The sequence below is a fragment of the Bufo gargarizans genome, chromosome 10 (assembly GCF_014858855.1).
Source record: "Bufo gargarizans isolate SCDJY-AF-19 chromosome 10, ASM1485885v1, whole genome shotgun sequence".
Classification (NCBI taxonomy): domain Eukaryota; kingdom Metazoa; phylum Chordata; class Amphibia; order Anura; family Bufonidae; genus Bufo; species Bufo gargarizans.
Genome location: NC_058089.1, coordinates 15,720,556 through 15,747,160, shown reverse-complemented (window position 1 = coordinate 15,747,160; position 26,605 = coordinate 15,720,556). Strand labels below are relative to the sequence as shown.

Sequence of the window (26,605 nt, the reverse complement as noted above, 5' to 3'; positions counted from 1 at the left end):
ACTGTTTCTACCATTTAAGCAAGATAGGCAAGTGCCTGGGGGGAACCACATTTTAAAGGAAAAGCAATACATTTGCAGAAATGTTTGAAAGGTTGCATTGGTAAAGGAGCATTAGGAATTTTTTTTCCAGGATAGGTCCTATTTAGATTATAAAGGGGCATCTTGGATTTTGTTTTTCATGATACATCCCATTTAGATTACGCCATCTATATGATGGATTATCAAAGCATGACTGGCAACCATTGAAAGGGCCAATCAGAGGACCAGTAGTAGTAATGGATGCCCCTCAGGTCTTCAAATATGGGCTCTCTGACTCAAATTTAGGAATGCAGGGAAGTATGGCTAGTTTCACCCTTGTGGCAGGCAAATCCGGCAGGCTGTTCTATGCCGGAACAGAAAGCCGCATTGCCGGAAACTACCGCCTTTCAGTTGGACTCCATTGACTATAATCAGGTAGGGGAGACATCTGGCTGCTACCCAGCAAATATGCAGAGAATTGGCCAGACAAAAACTGCTGTGTGCACCAGTTTTTGTCCATTGTCTGCCGGACCTGCTGGAACACCTGGCCTTGGGTGTGAAAGAGGACTATGCCAGGTGAAACATGGCTATATCAAATGGTTAATAGAGCTCAAACGTTGGAGTGATCCTTATAACGCCTTGAGGGCTCAATGCAACTTGCTAGTCAAGGTGCCCTAACATAAAAAAAAGCTTTTCCCAGTGACAGAACTGGACAGGGGGCGCAAAGGCTGTCCATACATTATAAGACCATCCCATAACTTCTTCTCTTTTGAGTCAGCTTCTTCATTACGGCTACTGTGACCAAGCGAGACACCTGGTCCACGCATGAGCAGTCTTTCCTCAACACTGACCATCTTGAACAAGGATTTGGCACCCTGTGCTGGAGTTAGATCTTATACCAGTGTATTATACCTTCCACTCACCCACAGGATTGTCTATACAAAGCCAGAAGAGTCAGCAGCTTGGGGTGAAACGTGCCATAAGAGTGTTAGCCTTGTAGTAAGTGCGACTTTAGTGCAAATTTATTGTTAATAGGATTTAGTCACCGGCTAACCATCGACAAGGAGTGGCTCACTAAAAGGATTTACATCCGTCAAAGCACAAAGAAGCCTCGACGCGAGATGTGCTGTGTGGTTAATCTCTATTTATGTCCTAAAGTCTGGGGTGATGGGTGCAGTTTCATATCTTTGTCTAAGGTGCCAAAACACCCTGTCCTGTCACTATGTGCCGTTAGTCTCAGCTGTCTGTACACAAATAAAAATGGTTTCGGTCTGAGCTTTTATTTTAACGCAAGTTAAAGGTGGTGTTCTTTTTGGGCAATCCCTACACATATGCCTCATTAGGGCTAAGAAAGGGATTATTGGGGGGGCAGTATGCTGAAATAAGACCACCACATGTTATCCAAAAAAGGGAAAGCTGCTTCAAAAAAAAAGTCTAGAGGATCCATCCAGCACCTTGAGTTCAAAAACTACAGTGGTTCATTCCCCTGGTAATATTATTGCAAGTCCTATCAGTGATAAGAGCTGATCATCAAGTGTTGTCCAAAGTGGGCAACGGCATTAACGTTGTTTATAGATTTGGTCCTTTATTGGTTATTGCTGAGGCATCTGTTGGTAGCCACTCACCAGTGGGCTCCTATATTTTCTTATGGAAGTTTTGTGAATTTGTTTTGAGCCATCATGAGCCCTTTTGGACATCAAAACCTTCCCCCCTCATATTAGCAGCCCCTTATATTGTTTTTTTGGTCAAATGTGGACCATTTTAGTCAGTAGTTGGAACCATCGTGTTGTAGATAAGCTGATTTGGGTCAAAATTGAGGAAGACTGATAATATTTCAATGGACCAATGTATATTTACATCTCTATATGATGGTGTCCTGGGGGGACCAAAGTGTTGCATGAACTGTAAACAAACTATAAAAGGAGAAGAGAGAGGAAGAGATGGAGGAAGGAAAAGACGAAGGAAGGAATGGAAGGATGGCGGGATGAAGAAAGGAAGGGACAAAGGAAGGAGGGAAAGAGGGAAGAAGGGAGGGACGAAGAAAAGAAGGGAGAAAGGGAGGAAGGAAGGTGTTGGAAATTGGCCGCAGCAACACAAAACTTCTTGAGAAGACTTCTTCTTGAGAACATTATTTGGGTTATTCCAAGACAAGAGCAGCAAGACAGCATTAAAATAAATATAAAAGTCATGCAGAATATGACATGAGGTAGATGGAAGTGGGAAGCAGCAGCCGACAAGTATCTAAAAGAAGCTATGGAGGACATAAATATGTCACTAAGACTCCATGATCTCATAACTAGCTCTTCCTAAAACAGAAAACATGCGCTTTAATTGGTCACCTAAAGAATTCTATTTTCTTAGCAACAGTACATCAGTATTCAAGGTGACTATTTAGCTAAGCTTTAAAATATAACTGTCATGTTTTCATTAAAAAAAAAATCTATTTTAGCATATGTTACTGCTGCAGCAGCATTATGCATAAAGCAATCTTTAGTTTCTTCACATACCACTGTTTTCCTTGAGTTGTTCCCTTAGTTATGGCTGTTTCAACATTTACAATATGAGGACCTTCTCAAGATGGCTCCTCTGCCATTTCTCTGAGGCCAAAACTGCTTTCCCTCACTTCCCATACACACTTGCTGTAGCCAGCAGCTCCCTGCCAGCCAATCAGATCTGTCATGGCTGTAGAAGACATAATACAACCGGATCCGTTCATGACAGATGCATGCAGTTGTATTATGGTAACGGAAGCGTTTTTGCAGATCCATGACGGATCTGCAAAAAACGCTAATGTGAAAGTAGCCCAAGATGTCTGACTAAGAAAACATGGCGGATCATCAGATCTAATCCTGATTCTCCAACAGAAGGAACAAAGGAAGGGAGGAGGGAAGGATGGAGGGAGAGACAAGGGAATGAAAGAAGAAGGAAGGAAGGAAGAAATGATGGTAGAGAGGGACAAAGGAAGAAAGAGTGAAGGAATAAGGGAGAGAGGCAAGAAGAAAGGAGACAGGGAGGGAGGGTCAAAGGAAGGAAATAAGAGAGGAGGGAGGTAGATAGGAAGGGGCAAAGAAAGGCAAGGATGAAGGATTTAATAACCCTGGGTATTTAGGTTAATTGCAATTTTTTATTTTTATTTTACAAAAGTAGTAAGGATGGACAAATGTGCACTCTGAGCTCAAAACCATGTAGAAATAATCTGTGAGACCTTAGATTATTGCCAAGTATGATGTTATAGAAGGAAGGAAATACGTAAGAAAGAGAAGAAAGAAGGAAATTAGGTAGGAAAATGTATGGAAGGAAGAACAGAAGGAAGCAGCCTACAAACATCTATTTTTTATTGAATACAAAATAGTCAACCCAAGCCGCAAGGGGTCAAAGAATAAGCCGTCAGTGGCTGTTATTTGCTCCAAGAATATAGATGTAAGAACCTTGGAAGTCCTAGGCAGGTTGTATCCATTGATGGTTTCTGGAGGACAAGGGAACGCTTCAAAGGCGGTCAAAACATCTCAGTTGGAGTTAATTGTATATTGTCGCTGGTAGGAACACACGAAGCAACTAAAGAAAAGTCAGTCTTGAGGAATCAGATTCATTCTGGAACAACTCAAGGACATAGAAAGCTTTGTGCTTCGATATACAATAGTGGAATACTTGTGAAAGGTCAGAGCTTGGCACGATTCCAACACCCTTGGTTGCCGACATTGTGGTTTCTCTGGAGAGGGGAGTCCTGCACATGTTCTTGACATCTACTAGCAAGAGAGATGGACCCCTACCCCTAAACCCCATGGAAGCTGCATGGCCTGCCTCTATGGTAGGTGCCACCTAATAGACTTCTATTAGTGAACACAACTACACCCAACAAACTCCCAAAAATTGCCATATGAGGGGGAACCATGGTGTATCACATGAACCCTCTCAACCAGTCCACAATTCTGGAAAAAAAAAAAGTAACATCCGTTACTCAAGAAACAGGATTTACAAACTGCAGTTCAATGGGGCTGAGCTGCAATACCAGATTCAGCCAATAGACAAAGGTGGCGCTATTAAAAAAAAAAAAAAGGGATTTTCTTATCTTATCCACCTCCTTTAATCATATTACTGGTGTTTAATCTTCTAAAGGAAAGTTTTACATGGCCCAGAAGTTATTCATGTGTATTATGATTAATATGTTTTCTTGTAATGGCCGGTAAAGTGAGTTTCCAGACGGCACCAAAAAAACGTGACAATCCCGAATTAACTGCTCTGAGACATTGTGTCCTATTATGAGCGAGTTTATTGGACTGGGAGTTTACAATAATTATAAGCGTTGTAGATGAAAGACGTGTATCGCTGTCATGAAAGTAGTACAGCAAGCTGACGTAGACGCCACTAATATATAAATATATATATATATATATATATATATATATAATGCAAGATCAGAGACAAGTAAACAGCTCATCGTCTTTCTGTCCACTGGAGCAGTACAAATAAAGTTTATTTAAAGGGATGAGTGAGGATGGGGGCTTGTACAGTCCCGAAAGAGCCACTGTTATACATGGATTAGACCAGCCATCAAAGTGTCTGGACTGCAATGGGATAACAGCGCCAATATCAATCCATTTTTGGGTTCTCTTTGCCTATTTAAAGGGGCTGTCCATATTGTCTCTTTATGCAATCTTTTTTTAGTTAATAGAGTAACATACCATTCACTCATCTATTAGCCAGAGAGGAGAGCGATCACGGGTAATGCTTTTGGTTTTTGGAGGACTCAGCAATGAGAACGGTTTAATACTTCTTTTCACCTGCGGAGGTGCTGCAGGGAAATTAAACCCCAACTGTTAGGTTCCCATGCAGATTACAGGACAATCGGTGATCAGCTCATCATATGGGGTCCCCTTTAACAAAAAGAGATTGTCCAAAGTGGACAACCCCTTTAAGTGATCACCTACTTTGTAAACTTCAGTTCTTAAAAAGTTTTTTTGCAGCGCATACTGTCCATGTGCTCTTTCAAATATGTCCCTATCTTGAGTGTTCTGCATGCGTCTGTTTTCCATTGCGGGGCCAAAAACAGGACTGTGTAGCACGGAGAGGCAGTCTACTGCATGGCAGACCGAGCTGAGGGTGGCCATTGTGCTCAAATAGCTGTTGCAAGTTCGATGATTACTCATTAGGGAGGCTAAAGGACCAATGTGGAACTTGGTGGAGTTTTTTTAAGTTTTTATTTTGGTGTTTAATTATTATGTACCATTTATAATTTTTCTTCATCACAAAAATTTGTCCATGTTATGTCAATGTCTGGGCAAAGGGTAGATGGTCATGTGGGATTCGCCATAAAGTAGTTGGATTACGATGCAACCTCAGGACTCATAGGTCCGGCAAAAAATTCTGACCGTTAATTTGAAGATGGAAGATTATGGAGGTTGTGTCAAAGTTGTCACCAGGAACCAAATGTCACCCTATGCTCCTTGCATTATTGCATATAATTTAGTAAAGGACTGTACAACAGATACATTTTATAGATTTATTTTAGAATTTCTGTGTATTTTATTTATGGTAATTTAGTTACAGTTTTAAATTTACATTTTGAAAAAGTATACATTTGAGAAGATTCCATACTCTAGAAATCTCTGGGACTAGGATACTATGAAAAGCTTCCATGATAAGTGTATCCAAGTATTATTCCTTGCGACCGCTCTTGTGTTGGAGATTCTGGTGTTTTATATGATCTAGTTTATTTTATAGTGTTGAGCGCGAATATTCGAATCGCAAATTTTAAATCTTGAATATCGCCACTTCGAGAATTTGCGAATATTTTGAATATAGTGCTATATATTCGTATTCGCGAATAGTGTTGAATATTCTAATCGCGAATATATTACATTGCCGATTTTCGCAATCAAGTAAACAATGACTGGAGATCACGAACTCTCGAATTTATGGCGAATATTTAGCCAAAAATTTGCGAAATATTGCAAATTCGAATATTGACTATGCCGCCCATCACAATTTTTTTTTTTATTGTGCGAGACATGGAGTCTATTGAAGGAGGTCTTTGTAAGACAAATCTTTACTTGGGTAGAGGAGACATTGATGCCCTGGCTCCATCTGTGACTTTATTTTTCTATTGGACTAGGTCAGGGGTCGGCAACCTCCGGCACTCCAGGTGTTGTGAAACTACAACTCCCAGCATGCACAATTGTACAGCTGTTCTTAGAACTTCCACAGAAGTGAATGGAGCATGCTTGGAGTTGTAGTATCACAACAGCTGGAGGTTGCTGATCCCTGGACTATGTTGTATGAAAGGCCAAAGCTTTGGTTTGTTTCAAGGTTCTATAACGGATTAGATATTTAATAGCAGGGTAGCAACCAACGTCTGGCAGTAGAGAGACAGTTTAGAGCTATTTTGCATATTTTTTTTCCCAGGGAGCATTGCCGTTTGGACTGCCTACCAAATGTCTCTCCACAAGGAAAATCAGTACCATCCAAAAGTAGTTCAAACCATCAAAATTCAAGGGTCAGATTGTTCTGCATCTACTGAATGTGGGCACTGTTCTTCAGTTGAGGGTTACAGAAAAAATAAGACTTCAAAAAGTAGTGGGCATAGTAGTGGTGGGATCCAGCAGGTCTGTAATTACTCATAACATGCCTGAGGGAGAAAGTATGTAATGTACTTACCATTCCAAACTTGTGTGGATCAGACCCCAGGAACCCAGTGACGTGCCCCTCTTCAGGAATTCCAGCTTCTACCCACACCACATCCTTTACCAGGTTTCTGACCAGGGTTATAGATGGCCCTAGAACAATTATGTGCAATTAAGATGCATTTTCAGGACCTGCTGGGGCTCAACTCACACATAAAGTAGCCTCAAAGTTAATAAATGTTGTGTCAAATGTTATTTGTCCCTACAGTCACACCCTTAGTTATAGAAATAGTCCTTGAAAATGATCACTGAAGGAAGCTAGAACAAGAACTTACAACACATTGGAAGACCACAGAAGCCACTTAGATCCACAATGTTCAACCTAGTGTGCACAACACAGCACATATCAGAAGTTACCGTTGACTGAGACATTTGGGAGACTGGAGACTCTACCACTACAGTCAAATAACATAGAAGTCAAACCAATAATATATCTATGGGCTTCATCAGGGAGAAATCAAAAAGTTGCATGCCTCGAAAGATGTATCAATGAGGAGCGTACAAAGAGGCAGACCGCACAAGACATGTTTACACGGGAAGGGACTGCTCGTCTCTGATAATAACCTGCTCGTCAGTGAAAGTAAGAGCTGCATTTACATGCTTCGATCACCTCCACTGTACGGGGATGCGCGATAGCTGCTGCCATCACTTGTCCTCATACAGATTCATTGTTTCTGGGTCTGGTTTACAAAGGACAATCTACTGCTCAGAAACGATGATTGAGGTTTCTGCATAAAACAATAATTTCATCAGATGACTGAGCGTTTTACATGGGCTGATTATCGGGAACGAGCGTTTGTACTAATGTTCACTACTGATAATCAGCCCGATAAATGCACTGTTTTTAGGCTTTACTATGTATTTTGTATTTGGTTTAGAACAAATATACTGTAAAGATGAGGAGAATGGTTGTGACTCCTGCCGATGCTTGGGCTGTGCACACGCTTTCTTTTTAATAGGCGCTAAGATGTTATTTCTAACTTCGTTATACGACAGGATTACCTATTCTTTTTTGTCATTAAACTACTTCACATCATATATCTCAACTGGTTTCCTTCATCTCTCTTTGGGTTCTCCCCCAAAATGTGTCTATTTATAGAACGATTGATAGATTTAAATTTGCATCCTCGAAGGATCATAAAAGACTCCACTGACAATATACAACGATAACGATACAAAAGTGAGGCTTGAAATTTGTCCTGTCGATTCAAAACCTATATTGACATCTATTGGAGCCAGTAGGTAGGCCTAAAGCTGAATGTTTTTGTAAAAGTATGTCTCTAGCTATGATGGGAAAACCCTTTGAAATAAAAAAAAGTGCAATAAATTAATTTTGTACAAGTCCAATTGCTGGAACCATTCAGGTCTATATCAGCTTTGACTGTAGTTATTTGCATTACGTCTAGACAAACAGGTGTGGGGGGGCACACTTCAAAAGACAACACTCAATGGGATAGTGGTAATACAATTTAATATAAAATTTAAGTTAAGAACATACCCCTAAAACATACATAAAATATGGTACATCAATACGTCTGAACCAATCCAATTCAATGCACACTCAGTTTCAGGATGTAATATAATATACCCGCCGAATAGCTATATATGGCAATGTAAACTATTGTCCACAATCAGCGATGCTGTCCAAATGAATTCCAGAAAAAGTCCATTTAATCATACATTTTATTTAAAATACTTTAAACCAATAAATACATATACCCCATATAGTGTTTTAAAGTATTGTTTTATTGTTTAAAGTATTTCAAATAAAATGTATTGTTTTAAAGTATTTTAAATAAAATGTATGATTAAATGGGCACATATAAGGATGTGAATCCGGTTCATTGAAAGCGAATCCACCCCACAGAGTAGAAAGAGCATAAGCAATATGGAGTAAGGAGGGTGGAGCTGACCACCTATAAAGAGTGAGGATCCGTTCACTCAGTAGGCCACTGTGGAAGGGGCTTGAGACCCCGAAACGCGTCTGGCGGTGTCTAGAGTGAGCGTTGATCTACATAGTAGTAAAGAAAAGCAAGAAAGCCGGCAAGGAAAAGAAAGAGATACGGAATAAAGAGCATTGAGTGGAAGCTGACGCACAAGATAGACGTCATACGAGCTTGCATCCGGTCCCCTTGGATACCAGGTCACGTGGGATGCCGCGTACAGGCAGTAGCACACCACGTGGGACGCTGCGGGTGTGCGGCCTCCTGGACCAACGCTACAGCAGCGGTGACGGGTAAGACCGGGTTCGTTTTGAAGCACAAATCTCATTGTATTAAAGCATTTTCAAGCTCTTAACTACGGGCATTACACTAGAAGTGCACTGGAGTGAATAGGCCGATTATTAGTTCGGCAGTTAGTGGACGCAAACGCATACATCTGCTCTATCTACTTGCGGGACATTATTTTCTAAAGCTTGTAGTTGCTGGACTTTTTCTGGAATTCATTTGGACAGCATCGCTGATTGTGGACAATAGTTTACATTGCCATATATAGCTATTCGGCGGGTATATTATATTACATCCTGAAACTGAGTGTGCATTGAATTGGATTGGTTCAGACGTATTGATGTACCATATTTTATGTATGTTTTAGGGGTATGTTCTTAACTTAAATTTTATATTAAAGTGTATTACCACTATCCCATTGAGTGTTGTCTTTTGAAGTGTGCCCCCCCACACCTGTTTGTCTAGACGTATTTTGATATTTGGTCCTAAGGGTGTGACCAGGGGGTGTGCACCTTACCCATATTAGGAAGAGGGTGAGCCACTGTTCTCTATATATTCTCAGTTATTTGCATTAGTAGATTTTTTATATATTTTTTAAAATCAAAAGCCCAAAGTCCTGCATTAGTAGATATCAGACTTCCTGGCTGGATATCTGCATAATCTGTAGATATACACTGTAGGTAGGTATCAGAGTGTACTGTTTCTCCTTGTGGAGAGCATCAGATCTGGAATAAGGAAGTCTTAGAGGTCATGCAATGCTTCCTGGGAAAAAGGATATGCAGATTAGCTCTCTTCCAAGCCACAGAAAGCCATCTCTGCTGGGCCCCCTAGTGGAGGTAGCTTCCTTATAGTCAATATCCTTCAACGTGACCAAGGAAACTAGCTGAACCAAGAGCCTTCTCCAAGAGTAGGGTGCTCGGTAGGTTAGGCGAGATCCCTTTGATTTAGATCTTGGAAGTTGGGTGGTATAGCTTCTTCATGCAAACAATATCAGGGCTGACACAAGAAGTCTTATAGACCATACATTGCTCCATGGGTGAAAGGAATAGCAAGTACATACTTATTAACAGGCCAACTCAGTCAAGACATTATTATTGGATTTATGGACCGATCAGCCATCCTGAAGAGCAGGTTCTTGGTTTATGGCTCATCTGCACGCCTTATCGGGTACCAGTAATAAAAGGCGATAGGCATCTATTGTTATTTCTGAGCGGCCTCAATAAAATTTAAAAACGTAAGCAAAACCCTGTCTGATACCATCAGTATTTTTATAGGCCATAAAAAGAAAAAAAAAACGATGAGGAGAACGGGTGGTTGCATTTGCCTGAATAAATGGAGCGGCAGGTTGTGCAAAGACCTACATATGACGCTCCAGTCATCCCTATGGGAGGTCACCAATCTCTTCTCTCTTGCATAGAGAATAGATGGATTGGCCCATGTTCTATAATCACTGGTTTGAGCCACATGGGGAGGTGTTGACCATATAACTCCCCTAATACACCAATGGAGTCTGATTTTAGGACCATGGACCACTAAAGTGATGATATCCCCTTGACATTGTGCATTGGAGTTCTACAGCCTCAAAGCCGCGATTCCCAAAGGTTGTACTTGATGCATGTGGTTTTCTCCAGATCTCATTCTAGTTCTTGCGGCCGCTGGTGTGGGGGAAGTGACTGGCACCGCAAACTGATCTCATAACATATTGGAACAAAATGCATTGTTTGCATTCGGTCACCCCCCCCCCCCCCTCTTACAGTGTCGGGTGGTGACTCATCTGGAACAGGATCTTAGAAGCAGGCAGCTGTTGCTATGTCTTGCACAGTAGAATTTCATGGTGAAGGAACATGCATTTTGCAGACTACACAAAAAAGTAAATCCAAAATGTGTTCATTCATATAGATCTGTTTCATAGCTTGTGGAAATATCCACTCACGCATCGTTCCTTCCATTCACTTTTTCCACTTTTTATCGTACATTTTTTATTTATTTTTTACAAATTAAAAATACTACATTTTTTACTATATTTTCTGTTCGTGATGATGGTGGCAGCCAACTTTTTAAAACCCGCTGCCATAGCAGTTTCGGGGATTTGTTTTAAAGAAGGCGATCCACTGGCGTCTACTGAGGAGTGTTGTGGGTATGCTCTAGGAAATGTAGTAGTTACTGTGCAGAGAGAGGGAGGAGGGAACCGATCAAAAATCTCTGATATCTGCCTCCAGCTTTATGATCCTGTCCTCTGATGATGAGGAGATGATTGTTGACCAAGCCCCACAGCACAAGCTGAAAATGGGTGGAAAGCAATGTTCTCCAACCTGTCCAGCTGTTGAAAACCTACACCTCCCAGCATTCCCTGACACCCGCCCCTGGCTAGGATAGGTGATAAAATTGTGTGGCTGGGTACTGGCATGCACACCCATCTTAGAGGGCTGGGGCAATGTTGGGAGATGTCGAGGGGTCTGCTAAAAAGTTGTACAAAGTTTGCAAAATTGGTCTCTTGGTTGTGCAATTTCACTGCAATTTGTGCTGCTTTAGTCACCATGTAGCTCCAGCATGAAGGATAAGCTCAGGCGACTCATTTTACTAATCATCGATTTCTCTTGATCTCTGATTTCAGTTATCAGCTGTCGGTTCCAAGGTGTTTTCCATGTGGAGAAGGTTGCCAGATACAGTCTCGGATTTGAGGAAGCCAAGAAAACCTGCTCTGAACTTGATGCCATCATTGCAACAAAAGAGCAGGTGGAAACAGCCCATGAAATTGGCTTTGAGACCTGCAGGTAAAACCATAAGGAAGGGCAGAAGACAGAGGGGACCTTTATAATGCGCAATGCCCGATATTAGTAAATTGTCTAATTTTTTTTAATTATTATATAAGTTTTTACTAAGATATCATTACAAGAGACTTTGAATAAATGTACGATGACATCAAGTACAAACACTTCGTAAAAATTGTAAATTGATATTAGTAAATTGTGCTCACCATGCAGAGTAGAAGGCATTGTTCATGACCCCTGCCACCAGGCTGTGATGTTTTGTCAAGTTAAAGCACTAGAGGAAACGCACTCCACAGTTTATATATATACAGTAGATACAATAACACATAGGGTAAAGTACTGTAAAATATATTACTTATCCTGTACTGATCCTGAGTTACATTCTGTATTATACTCCAGAGCTGCACTCACTATTCTGCTGGTGCAGTCACTGTGTACATACATTACTTATCCTGTACTGATCCTGAGTTACATCCTGTATTATACTCCAGAGCTGCACTCACTATTCTGCTGGTGCAGTCACTGTGTACATACATTACATTACTTATCCTGTACTGACCCCGAGTTACATCTTGTATTATACTCCAGAGCTGCACTCACTATTCTGCAGCCATCTAGCTTCCCATGATACATTTCCCTAACAGCTTGGCTGAGATCTCGTTTGTTTACTCTACATGAGATTTTTCTACAGACTTCACCTCCCGGAATTCAAATCACCTGAACAATATCTATGGGACACTGAGCTAGAAAGGAATGTTGAGAGATTTCAGGTCTAAAAAGTGTGCAGAATTGTAAATACAGCTTTGAAGTATAATAGTTCAAAATAATTACTTTAAACATATCAGATTTGGTTAATTGAATAAAGTTTTTTTTTGCAGGTATGGTTGGGTAGAGAATGGCAGTGTCGTCATCCCTCGTATCACCAGTAATATCATATGTGCTGCTGGTTACATTGGAGTCTATGTGCTTCATAGTAATGCGACTACACCGTATGATGTCTACTGCTACAATACCTCAGGTCAGTGATGATGTTCATCATGTCCCCTTTCCAGACAGGACTCACAAAATTATCAAGCTGAACATCCAAGACAGCTTTACACCAGATTAAGGGTGAAAACATCAAATGTGTCATATACACTCACCTAAAGAATTATTAGGAACACCTGTTCTATTTCTCATTAATGCGATTATCTAGTCAACCAATCACATGGCAGTTGCTTCAATGCATGTCGGGTTGTGGTCCTGGTCAAGACGATCTCCTGAACTCCAAACTGAATGTCAGAATGGGAAAGAAAGGTGATTTAAGCAATTTTGAGCGTGGCATGGTTGTTGGTGCCAGACGGGCTGGTCTGAGTATTTCACAATCTGCTCAGTTACTGGGATTTTCACGCACAACCATTTCTAGGGTTTACAAAGAATGGTGTGAAAAGGGAAAAACCTCCAGTATGCGGCCGTCCTGTGGGCGAAAATGAATTGTTGATGCTAGAGGTCAGAGGAGAATGGGCCGACTGATTCAAGCTGATAGAAGAGCAACGTTGACTGAAATAACCACTCGTTACAATCGAGGTCTGCAGCAAAGCATTTGTGAAGCCACAACACGCACAACCTTGAGGCGGATAGGCTACAACAGCAGAAGACCTCACCGGGTACCACTCATCTCCACTACAAATGGAAAAAGAGGCTACAATTTGCACGAGCTCACCAAAATTGAACTGTTGAAGACTGGAAAAATGTTGCCTGGTCTGATGAGTCTCGATTTCTGTTGAGACATTCAAATGGTAGAGTCCGAATTTGGCGTAAACAGAATGAGAACATGTATCCATCATGCCTTGTTACCACTGTGCAGGCTGGTGGTGGTGGTGGTGTAATGGTGTGGGGGATGTTTTCTGGGCACACTTTAGGCCCTTTCGTGCCAATTGGCCATCGTTTAAATGCCACAGGCTACCTGAGCATTGTTTCTGACCATGTCCATCCCTTCATGACCACCATGTACCCATCCTCTGATGGCTACTTCCAGCAGGATAATGCACCATGTCACAAAGCTCGAATCATTTCATATTGGTTTCTTGAACATGACAATGAGTTCACTGGACTAAAATGGCCCCACAGTCACCAGATCTCAACCCAATAGAGCATCTTTGGGATGTGGTGGAACGGGAGCTTCGTGCCCTGGATGTGCATCCCTCAAATCTCCATCAACTGAAGATGCCATCCTATCTATATGGGCCAACATTTCTAAAGAATGCTATCAGCACCTTGTTGTATCAATGCCACGTAGAATTAAGGCAGTTCTGAAGGCAAAAGGGGGTCCAACACCGTATTAGTATGGTGTTCCTAATAATTCTTTAGGTGAGTGTATGTGCATCCATGAAAACCTTGTAACGGTGGAGGTTACTTTGTGTTAAATACATTCATTTATTACGTCAATTTAGGTACAAAATTCTGTTCTTATTGGTTTTTCATACATTTTTCTAGGAGTCGGAGATCAATTTTTCAAATACAGAGCTCCAAATCCCCTGCCTAGATATAGACTTTATCATATACTTTGGAGTTTCACTAGAAAGGGCCAGATCCTAAGATGTGCCATTTTGCACCAAAACGTTGATGCAATTCTGGTATAAAAATTTGTCTCATCATAGTAAGCCAACCAATAGTTGTATAGAGTCCGATAAAAGTGTCCATCCCTGCAGCAGATTTATCATCCAGGCTGAGCCCCGGGGATAAATCTGTTGCAAGTCTAGAAACCCTGTCTATGCTTCCACCATCTATAGGGTTAGTACATCTGGGCCAGTGTATTTTATTAAATGAATCTACACAGAAAATTAGGATCTACACAAGGTCACGTTCAAGGAATGACATTCCCTTTACCACATGATAAAGTTGCAGGTGGACGCACATTTACACATGAAAACATTGCAGGTGGAAGCACAACTTACACATGATGAATTCGCAGGTGGACGCACAAGTTGCACATGATAAAGCTGCAGGTGGACATACATTTCTACATAATAAAGTTGCAGATGGATACACAATTTGCACGATAAAAGTTGAAGGTGGACGCACAATTTGCACATGATAAAGTTGCAGGTGGAAGCATAGTTGCCTAATTTTTCAATGTTTGAAGTTGCAATCAGTTATTTAAATCAAAGGGAGAGGTTTCCAAAGTCACAACCTAAGCAGATGGACACATTTCACTTTCATTTGTGCAGAAAGACCTAGATTTATACTTTCATTTCTCCGGTCGGGTTCATGTCATGCAGTTAATCTAGTATATTTTGGGCTTTTAGGGCGTAGGAAGAAGTAGTATTGAAATGTTCATGAAGGTAATGTTCTTTTTTTTGTACTTTTCTCTAGAAACAAGCGAGAAGAACTGTGAACAGTATGACTACCATAATAAGAGCTTGCCGTCCTATGACCCAACTGAAGAAGAAGGTCAGCCTTTATTTTATCAAAATGTTCCTGTATATTATATGGGAGAGATGATAACGTCGTAAAGTGAATGCCCGCTCTTTTTTCCCCCCCCCCCATATGCTGAAGTCCAACATTTATTATGTGTTTATCGGGATGGGAGCTCCATTTTCCAATTTAGCAATGATGACATTTTGGCTTTGTGCAGTCACCACTAGGGGGAGCTTAAGAGTTTATTGCATACACAACAACATCAATTCAAAGATTTCAGTATGCAGCTCCTCCTAGTGATGGCATTGGGCATCGATAAATGTATCGTTTATGTCAATGCAGAGGATTTGAAGCCCCAACTGCTATAAAGATACATCGCAAATAGACTTTTTCCGTCAATCAGATAATAATTTAAAAAAAGCAAGTACTTTGCAGTTCTAGAATATTAAGCATCATACATAGCCCATTTTTTTGGGTGTAGCGAAACTTCCACTCTGTCTACTTTCTGAAACCCGGAGGAAGTCATTCTACTGAAGAGGAGAATATTTTTCCTAGATAAATGAGGATATGATGGAGCCATGTATTATTTATGGCTTGCATTCTGAGTCATAGTGAATAGAGTCACCTGTAATACCAATTCTAAGTTAATTGGTGGGTTATAAGTAGATTCATCCAGTATAACTCAAGTATTGGCCCTGGTTAGTTACTGGTAAGCTGGAATAGTCGACTCTGCCTATGGCTTAGTCCAGTGTGTGTAGATGACAATTGCCCATGAAGGAAAAGTAAACCCTAAATGTCCATAGGGAATACTGTTCCTATGTAAGTATCTCCTTGCTCTCTTCCCGCACGTTAGGAGACATCCATCCTTCTCCGTCCAGTGAAGTGAGTCCTACTCACCCTGGACAAGACATAAGTTCATCACTAACTGAGCAAGGAGGTCTTGTTGAGGAAAGGACAATCGACCCTCTGATGTCTACCGAGTTTCCAGAACATTCAGGCGATCACCTTGGAACTAAAGAAGATGAGGGAGGCATTAAGAGTCCTAATTTAGGACCGAACGAAACCGATCAAACTAATGAATATGATGGTTTCATCGAAGTAATGATGACGACCGATGATGACTTTTTGGCCAGCTCTGAAGACAACAGACCAGCTACAGATCCAACTATTCAACGGGAGACAGGATCTTTCAATGGTAGGAAGATGCCCTTCCGTAGTTTAATATAGTGTGTGACTCAAAGACAATGCAAAGGTCAGAGACCTTGCATTATTAAATTTATATGTAGAACCAGTAGTTTGTAGATCTGTGGATGGTGGTGGTGGTGGTCCTCTTGGTGGTGACCCTCTGTCATTGGTGGTGGGCAAATCTCAGTATTTCTCTTTGTTCTTTACACAGGATGAGGTAACATTAGGTAAAGGTGAGTATATTGATCATTTTTTGGGGAAAACACTTACAGCGTAAGATGTATCATCTACATTATTGACCCCAATTATGGATTTCAGTCAAAAATTGACCAAATTGAAGGGTTCCTCAATGTTTTCTTCTTTAAAATGCCAGTTGAGCTCTGTCAGCATCTTCTTATGTAGAAGCCATCCATGGTGCCAGGGCTCAGTAAGTATTTTCACCAGTTGTGGGTCCGCTTTGCACACTTGCCACCATAGATATTCGCTCTGTGAGCTTGTCCAGCACTTGTGGCTAGCTTTCAATACCGCCACACAAGAAATAGCATTGTCATTGGGTCTGCTTTGTCCAGTAGCCATCGGTTTGGGCTCTGCTTCATGTACTAGCCACCAGATCCAGCTTGTTTTCTTGCACCGTGTATGTGCTTTTCTGTTTTGCTCCCATTTCTTAAGTAGCTAAAAATCTGAAGACTTGATGGACTGAGGCTACATAGCCAAAAGATTCCACAATTTCTTGCATCTGCCTCCAAAATGAACACAAAAAACGAATTTAGGAGACATATCGTAGATTTGGATGGCAGAAGAGTCTCCCATGCCAAAATCTTTTATCAAAAAGGTTTAATAGTGGAAAGTGAATGGCTCCAGAGTAGCCTCCAAATGAGGTTGTCTTCTGCTGGAAGTCTAAAGGGGTTGTACCAGAAATATATCTTATCACCTATCCACAGATTAGGTAACAATCACTGAGAACCCAACTCTGATCACAAGAACAGGGATCCCGTGTCACCCTGTTGAATGGAGTGGTGGTTGATCATGTGCACTGCTGCTCAGCCACCTCTGGCAGTCCCATAGACATAGAATAGAGCAGCGGTGTTCCTACTTGACCACTTCTCAGTTCAGATGGGGTACACAGGACACCTGTTCTTGTGATCAGTAGGAGTCCAACTGGTTAGACACCCATTAATCAGATACTTTCCTCCTGTTCTGTGGATAGGTGATACATTGTCATTCTGGGGCAAGCCATTTAAAGCCCTTATCTTAGAATCTGGACCAGTTCAGTGGTAGCACCTTGGCCCTTGTCCTCAAGGGCCCCCAAAGGCCCTTTTACTACTTGGGAAGATGCCAGTATTATAAATTTAATATGATGTGTGTGTGTGTGGTGTGGTGTGGTGGTGGTGGTGGTGGTGGTGGTGGTGTTACAGATCTTGCATTGGAGTTAAGAAGCTTCAAGACATGCCTTTGGACCCCATTTAGGATCTTTTGGTACAGTAATTGGGGGAGCTAGTCTGACCCTGGTTACCTCTATGGTGGAGAAGATACCTCATAGCCCACTTTAAATTGATTAGGACACCGGATAAATCAAGGGTCTACTAAATCACTGTACCCAGTAGCCAATTGACATGTACTACTTATGCTATTGAGTCAATTGGGTTTGCTTCCCATTTGGCCACCATATTGGCTGCTGAGCAGTGCCCCCTAGAATTTACCTCCTCTTTTCTTGTTTATTAGGCTTCCATTTGTGTAATACCATCACATCTCGCTCCACCCTACACATATTCTCCTACAGACCTCGGCGTCAGGACCTGCTGTGTTGAGTCTAGTCTAGAAATTGGAAGATAGTAGACCCACCCATCCCCATTGGAGTCCATTATAATATGCTGCACAGTAGTACAGGTTATTTCTTATAGCAGTGGACATATTGATGGCCACATGCTCTTCTTACCCATCATTTTCTTTATTTCACAGATGGAAAACCTTTGGAAGATGATGAGGAGGGCAACATTGAAATCACTCCTGAGCCTGACTCTACTGAGTATGACCCAAAGTCTCCTTTAGGAGGACCAACCGAAGGAAGTTCAGACTCCAGTAAGAACAAACATCGAAGGAAGGCAGCAGTTCCAGGTAAGGAGTCAAGCCGTATTTTAGTCATATCTCCTTCTTAATAATTGGACAACCAATATGGCTACCGTTATTGCCCATCATAGGGTTGTCAGAAAACTTTCTCAGATTACAGAAAGGAAAATCTACATCTATAAGCAGATGGGAATGTTTTTTGATAACCCTTGTGGAAGTTGAAATGGACATCCCCTTCCCCAAATCAGGACCCATCAGCAGTCTGCTGTTATTGCCGGGGGAAGCAGAGGGCAGATGCATATTTATCCTAAAACGGTTAAATAGGGTATGACAAGATGCCCAGAGTCGTCCAGAGGTTCAGTGGTTGTCCACTCTGGCATTTAGACAAGGGTTGTCCCACACAATCTTCAAGTCAATGGGGCTAAGTTGCACAGACAAGATTGGTGCTGTTTCTAGGAGGAAAAAAAGCAGACCCTTTTTTTCTTATCTTATATAATAGGGCCTATTAAGACATGATAAGCTTAAAGGGGAAACCCTATCCTCAAGACCCAAGTCATACATCAGGAACAACAGACATTTATTTCAGTGGTAGAAATGCCGCAATCTAGAACAAGAGGCACAGCTATAGGGGGTGATGAAGAGGCAGGCAGAACCAGCCTTGTTCCCCGACGCCATAAAGCTTGACGTGACGCCTCTGCCCATGACCAGCTTCTGCCAGGACATAATCACAATAAACAGGATATATCTTCTGTACAGACATTTTCAAGTGAATATACACAAGGGCCGTGTGGTTATTTCCATGATCTGTGCGACATTTAGAATTGCCGGTGGGCGAGTCAGGATCTGTAATACTAATGTAATCCTCAGATAAAGGACAACTTTGCATAGACATTAGGAAGTGTTTTTGCCACTGGAATGGAAAATCATTTTCCAGGGTTAGAGAAATGAAGAATAGAGACAGAGGAAAAACCAAAACCAACAAAAAAAAGTTCTCCACCCTTACAGGGTGTCACCAAAGGGGCATCAGTCACGCCTGGCCCCTCTGCCTGAGGGGGTCCAGAAAGCACCATTATTATAAATGACACATGAAACTGCTTTAAGATGACCAAAACTGCAATGAAGAATGGTCTTCTAGAGCGGTGGTCCTCTCAAAGAAGAGATCCAATATGCACAGTCTACATCAGAGGGTCCCATACAGCTGTATGGTCAGGCCGTCTGTGCGCTGTGGTCCTGTAAAAAGAGGTTTCTGGTCTAACAAAAATACAGGTAATTGATGGTCATTTTGCAATATACTTTGCTTACTTTGTACCTCAAGATCGGAACTCCAGTCCACTAAGCACACTGTACCTCAAGATCGGAACTCTAGTCCACTAAGCAAGACGGAGCTTCTTCTCTTCCAGTCCTGAGCTCGAAATCACCATGGATGGTTTGTAGCAGATGCTGGAATCCTTCCTCCCTAAACACATGCTCTATACCAGGGATGGCTAACCTGTGGCTCTCCATCTGTTGCAAAACTACAACTCCCAGCATGCATAGACTGCCTACAGCTATTAGCCTACAGCAGTGCATGGTAGGAATTAGTAGTTTTAGAACAGCTGTAGAGCCACAGGTTGGCCATCCCTGCTCTATACAGAAGGTCCATAGCCATTACTGGGGGAAGGAATTTGTCACAGCCTACCTGTCCATGCGGTGACGTTCCCTGGAATGAAGACAGGAGAGAAGACGTTGCTGTGATGCTGGGAGAAGATCTGCCTTGTATAGTGGTCAGGGTCATGTAAGACACCAACCATGGAGAAGAGTAAAACCTATTGCAAAATAATAGCTCATTACGTACTTAAATTGATGACCTACATTTATTGTAGACTGGAAGACCCCTGTATGCTAGCCATACACGTTAGATGTACATAGGCCAACCATCATCTGTATGAGGGCCTACCTCAACATGTGATGTCGAATTTCAACATGCCTGATTGTTGTCACTGCCAATGACTTACTCCACTCTCCTTGATCGGGAGAAATGATTGAGCATTAAACTTATCGTTTTTTTTTGTTATTCACAGAGTGGCTGATTGTCTGCGTCTCCTTGGTGTGTCTGGGTCTGGTCTTCTCAGTCTGCATCGCCATCAACGCCCGCAGATTGTAAGTAGTATCTCTACCATACACGCCCCACATTATCCTTAAAAAAAATTATTGATGGATGCTTTCTTCTGGCAATGGCGCCTCCCTTGTCCTTACCGGGCGCCTCCTTCACTTCAATAGGACCAATCTGCAATACTGAATGCAGCCCATGGACAAGAGTGATATCATTTCTGGAAGAAACCAGTCATGTGTTTCTGATCTGGTCCAAAAACCTTTAAGGCTGAGGATACACACACAAGACAGCTTCACTGGGTTGTTGTGGTAAAAATTGCCATCGCCCTACAACTTCAAAACTTGCGAGCGACCAGACTTAGAAATCTGATCACAGGGAGATAGGGAAATACTACCTCGCGTTGCAATTGACACTTCATGGCCCATGCCATAAAGAGTTTTTGATACTTTAATAATCATGGTCTATCCCCAGGATAGGTGGTATATATCTGATCGGTGAGCCTCTGGAACGCCCTGCTGATTAATGGTTCTGCAATAGCTCCAGCACTGGGACAACAGCACTGTCCATTGTGTAGTGGTCAGAGCTGGTTACTCCAGTGCTGGTCCCAAAAAAGGGCTGGTGCCAGAGCTACTACACAGCAGCCGATCGCCAGGGGTGCGGTGTGTCAGACCCCCACTGATGAGATATTCATGGTCTATCCTAAGGCTAAGCCTTGCAATTATAAATAGACCAGACTCCTTTAATCAACCATGGGGCTATAGGGGGTGCAGAGATAGCAGTTGCACCCAGATCTGGAGCCTAAGGGACACCCTATGGCCCCCAACCCCATCAGAATTAGAACTAGTGGTATGCCTTTGCTATGCTTTCCCTACGATTACTGTATCTACTGCTTCTGTGGACAGAGCATCTCGGGCCCTCAGTATCTGGAATGCATATAACGCGTTTCACGCGCCTGATTAGAAACATTCCCGCCAAGTAGAATTGCAGGAAGTTTAAGAGTCCAGTGAGAATGAGAAAGCTTTTTCCTATAAGAATTTGTATGCAGAGGCTGCCAGTTCAGCTCCTGGATTGTCTGACATTTGGAAACATCTGGAGAAGCCATCACTTTAGATCAGTAGCATACACAACAATGTATAAATACGCCCTATGGGGCCCATACATGCTTTATGTATAGACTGTCAGAGAGCACGCATCTGGTGGACACACCATAGGTGGCTTAAACCTTGGGTTGAAATGCTTATGGGGAAGGGAAATCATGCCAACTTCTCTCTACAGAGGCTATCTGCAGGGCAGACTTTATCACCATGCAAACCAAGCAAACAATTGGGGCTTCAGAGATGGGGGGGGGGGGGGGCCTTGCTGCCTGCAATTGGTTGGCTGCAAAAACTACACAAAAATAACTAAAACCATGGGCAGACATACTGCTTGTGAAGGTCCAGTGGGGGAAAGGGGCCCTTCCCAGGGGTAGAGCAGTGGCAGAAGCGCTCAGGCTGTGGGGCATAGAAGGCCCCATGTGACCATTTGTCCTGACATAAGGGGATCTGGTCAGTGATTGGCTGCAGCGATGTCAAACCAGGTGTTTGCAGCGAGGGAGCACAAAAGGAGCATTTCAGGCCGGAAGGAGGGGAGAGCCAGCACCAGGAAGCTGGGGACTAAGCTTCCCTTTACAGGTCCAGCCAAGTGGGGGGTTTGCAAAACAACCCCCCAAATTCTTGTACAACCTGATACAGCATTTTGTGTCAAAATTCTTAAAATTCTTCCACTAAATTCTGTCACAAAGTAAGCCAATCAATAGGTGGTGTAAAGTAAGGCAGAATCAGCCGTTATCTGGCAGATTTTTAGACTAAGGATTAGTAAATTTGCCCCACTGTAAGCCATTTTAACCAAAAAACAAAAACAAAAAAAAACAGCCTAATGCACCAAGCTCTGCTTTTAGGTAGTAATTCTCCATCTGCAGAACCCCCCCATGGCTCAAGTTGGGCAAGCAAGTCTATGTTGTAAAAAGTAAGAACTGCTGGCATCTCCGCTATGCCGGGACCACTGTTTTCTATTAAGTTGAACACATGGCTTTCATTTCACTTTACATGAGACGAATCCATAAGAAAGCCTTGCAAAAATTTAATTGAAAACCGCACTGATTCTCTGGCTCCCACATTAGCATCCATGGAATGTTTTAATTGGTATTTTTCGATGTTAAAAGAAGTGACAACTTCATATCATGTATCCTCATCATCCCACTTCCAATATCCAAAATTTAATACTATTCTACTCATGAGGTGAGAACTTTGGTCTGCTGGGATGATGGAATCTACCCAGACCTCACATAGTCATAGCATCATATATGAATCCTTAGATTAGATATCTGAGGAAGGACCAAGTAGACAGACCATGCTCAGGCCAAATATCCTGAGACATTATTTATCCTAAGGTCCTGTGACACATTGAGGGGTTGTGTCTGGCAAGGCAAGTATTTTCCTCCCAACATGTGCGGCTGGGGTGGTTTCCAGCCAGGTGAGGTCAAATACCGGACCGGAGTTTAAGTGAAATTTTGGCAGCACCTGGCTGTCCTTAAATAGGCAGCTGGGCTCAGCAGAGTTGTCTCTGTTTTTGGGATCTGAGGCTTTGTGCCGTGCTTGAGGGCTGAGAGCTGCATGCTGGGGAAACAGGCCCCCTAAAGCCTGCTGTGTACTACTGGAGGCAGAACTGCCAGCAAGGTGACTTGTGTTATATGAACTTTCCATTGTGTGTGAATTAACACCAAGACTGCAAAGTTAAGTGCTGTTTTGTGCAATTGCCTCAAGTGTGAATAAACACTGACGTTTTGAGAACTTTTATTTTGCCTCTGTACTGCGCCCGCTTACCCTATCTACCAGAGCGAAACCCCACAGTCCACATAAAGAGAAGACTATTGTCAGAATCTATATATCTAGATGCTCCCTCGACAGATGGTGCTGGGGAAGCGATGGAATGGCGCATTGCATTCCAAAGCCCAAACCTTTTGGTCTCCTGGTAAATAAGCCACAGCTAGAGGTATCTGGTATCTTTCTACTCATTAAAAACACATGCATGCTCTAAGGTGTATAGGTTTCTTTAGAGGAGCAAGACCAACACTGATGTCAGCTTGAGTTAGCTGGAGACATTTCTACTTGGCCAGGAAGGATCTGAGCATAAGGTCTCAAGCTTATGATCCTATTTAGTGTCCATATCATACCATATATATTGATGATTTGTCCCTCTAGAGCATTTCCTTGGGTAAGTTCAAGAAACTCCAGATTGACACTATCTAAAAGTCTATAATATGGATGCAGAAGCACTCTACGTGTTGTTGTACAGGATCTATTGTCATGTGCATGAGCCGTAAGCTGCTTCCACCAAAGAGCTTTAGATAGTTTGGCCTACCTAAGAATTATGGCAAAGTACTGTGTCCACCAGACTAGGATGTAGTGATTAGGTACCTATAGACACTAGGCTAAACTTCCAAAGATCCTATATGTATGACTCCTGACTCTTCCCCTGACATCTACCATCGAGAGAAAGAGTGACTGGATAGTCCTATGCTCCTGTTAGAGAAAAGAGGTGTCTGCCATCAGCTTAGTCCCTTCCTTCAACTCAAACATCTACATGGCCAAGCCAGTTGTGGATGCATATGGTGGAGATGGGAGAAATACCCACCTTTAGGCTAGGTTCACATCTGCGCCTGAAGTTCTGCTCAAAGCCTCTTTCTCAGAATCTGCCATTTTGCAAAAAAAAGAAAAGAAACAAAGCATACAGCACTATTTAAAAAAAATAATAATGGATGCCTTGTCAGACCCAACGGGCCTCTTAAAAGTCAATGGAGTCCGTTGGGTGCCATTCGTGTTTGTCATGCATGAAATGTTTAATGTAGATGTGAACCTGACCTTAGACTGAAACAATAAAACAATCTTGGCATAAATACATAACCCAACCCCCATGTATTAGGCCATTAACGTACCCCATACCACCACCGTCATTGACTAGATATCTCATGATTTTCTGATATGCTCCAAGACTATCATCACTAACTAATTGCATATTTCGAAGGTATCTTAATCTGAAACTAAATATCCAAAAAGGTTTACATAAATATAAAAGTATAGACCCATATTGACAGTTTGCCTCAGGCAGCTGCCTCAATGGCCAGAATGCCAAGAGCATCCTGAAGGGCCTAAGGGATTTCATGCTTTGTGACCTAGTTCATAAATCATGACAGTATAAACCTGGCCCCTGAATATTGATTAGTCCCCGTCATGTACAAAATAACTGATCGTATCCTATCTTTTATGCAGGTGTGGCCAAAAGAAGAAGTTGGTGATTAACGGTAACAAAGCTTCTCCAGAAGACGGTGTTATCATGGAACACAATGGAGACACTGTAAAGTCTCAGGAGATGGTGCAGCTGGTGTCCCGAGACCAGACCGGTGACGGTGATGGTTTATCACAAGACAACATGAGGAACGCAAAGGACGCGAACATGAAAATTGGAGTCTAGTCAACTTTTTAAGCCATGTGGGGGAACTCTACTGCAAATGAAGAGAACTGGGACTGGACTTGAAAAATTTAAAGAACAACTGATAGGACCTTGTGTTACCAATCAATTTGCAAATCAAGCCAAAAATAGTTGGCACCCCAGTATGTATATGAAGACAGACCCCTTTCACTGCTTATGGCTCGTATTCATAGGATTCTCAAAATGCAGTCGTGATGTGGGAGTGAAGGGCGGGTAAATGAAGGCCTGAGATGTGCAAAAAAAAATTGAGACACAAAAAATAGGCAACTAAGCGCTTGGTTCATAGCAAACACATTGAAATTGATTTGTACTGCTCACTGGATTTAGGTTACATAGTCTATAGGCTTCCAAGAGTCACAATTAGCTCCACAACATATTTAGATCTAAGGTACAATGTAAATAGCAAAGAATATGCCATATTTATAGAAAAAAATGTTTGTATATGCAGTAGATCTTCCCTAATTACAAGGTGTTTTGAATGTAAGGGATGACGGAGGGTCACTCCAATGGTCCAGTCCACTGGAGTGGTCGGAGGTCTACGCCAATGGTCCATCCACTGTATGGGTCTGAGGGTCAAATTTAGAGTAATCCTCTAGAGTGGTCTTAGGATCACACCAATGGTCTGTACTCTGTATAGGTCTGAGAATAACACCAATAGTCTATCCTCTAGAGTGGTCCGAGGATCACATCAATTATCCATGCTGTGGAGGAGTCTGAAGATCACACCAATGCTCTATTCTCTGTATGGGCCAGAGTCACTCCATTTTTTAGAGTGGTGTGAAGATCACGCCAAAGGTCCATCCTATGGAGGGGTCTGAAAATCACACCAATGCTCAATTTTGTAGGCCTGAGAATCACTCCAGTGGTCCATTTTTTAGGGTGGATCACACTAACAGTCCATCCTATGGAGTGGTCTGAAAAATTGCCCCAATGGTCTATCCTTTGGCATGGTTTGAGGATAACACCAATGGTTCATCCACTGGATTGGGCTAACATTCTAAAAATGGTCCATTCTCTAGGGTGGTGTGGGCATCACACAAATAGTCCGTCCTGTGGAATGGTCTGAGGATAACGCCAATCGTCCATTCTCTGGAATACTTAGCCCTAATTTAAAGGCAGTATTGCCTCGAGTTTCCATTAAATGGATTATGTTGTGTACACAGATTGCTGTAAAATTTGTATATGCAGTAAATCTTCCCCAATCAAAATGTTAGTTTGAATGTAAGGGATGACTGAAGGTCACTCTAGTGGTCACTTCTCTGGAGTGGTCTGAGTAATTACACCAATGGTCCATCCTCTGGGGTGCTCTGAAGGTCACGTCAATGACCCTTCCAATGGAATAGTCTAAGGGTCTCACCAATAATAGTCCATCCTATAGGATGGTCTGAGTATTAACCCAACGGCACATCCTCTGGGGTGGTCTCAGGACTATGCCAGTGGCACATCCTCTACAAGGGTTTTGAGGAGAATGCTAATGATTCAACCTCTGTGGTAGGCCTCTTGCGCATGAACGTATTTTCTTTCCGTGTCCCTTCCGTTTTTTTTTGCGGACCGTATGCAGAACCATTCATTTCAATGGGTCCGCAAAAAAAAAAAAAAAAAATGGAAGGTACTCCGTGTGCATTCAGTTTCCATATT

At 42.2% G+C, this 26,605-nt stretch overlaps 1 protein-coding gene across 2 annotated transcripts in view; it reads left to right on the top strand.

The window, feature by feature from the left end:
- The window catches only part of CD44 (CD44 molecule (Indian blood group)), a 45,333-nt gene extending 19,377 nt beyond the window's left edge, over positions 1-25,956 (top strand). The window contains exons 2-8 of one of the 2 annotated variants that reach the window (XM_044271168.1): positions 11,541-11,700; positions 12,576-12,715; positions 15,052-15,129; positions 15,950-16,291; positions 18,241-18,396; positions 20,409-20,487; positions 24,748-25,956. In XM_044271168.1, the coding sequence (XP_044127103.1) occupies positions 11,541-11,700; positions 12,576-12,715; positions 15,052-15,129; positions 15,950-16,291; positions 18,241-18,396; positions 20,409-20,487; positions 24,748-24,949 (1,157 nt within the window). In that variant the 3' untranslated portion in view covers positions 24,950-25,956. The remainder of the gene's footprint in view (positions 1-11,540; positions 11,701-12,575; positions 12,716-15,051; positions 15,130-15,949; positions 16,292-18,240; positions 18,397-20,408; positions 20,488-24,747) is intronic. The other variant, XM_044271169.1, reaches the window with a different exon arrangement.
- The last annotated feature ends 649 nt before the right edge of the window (positions 25,957-26,605 follow it).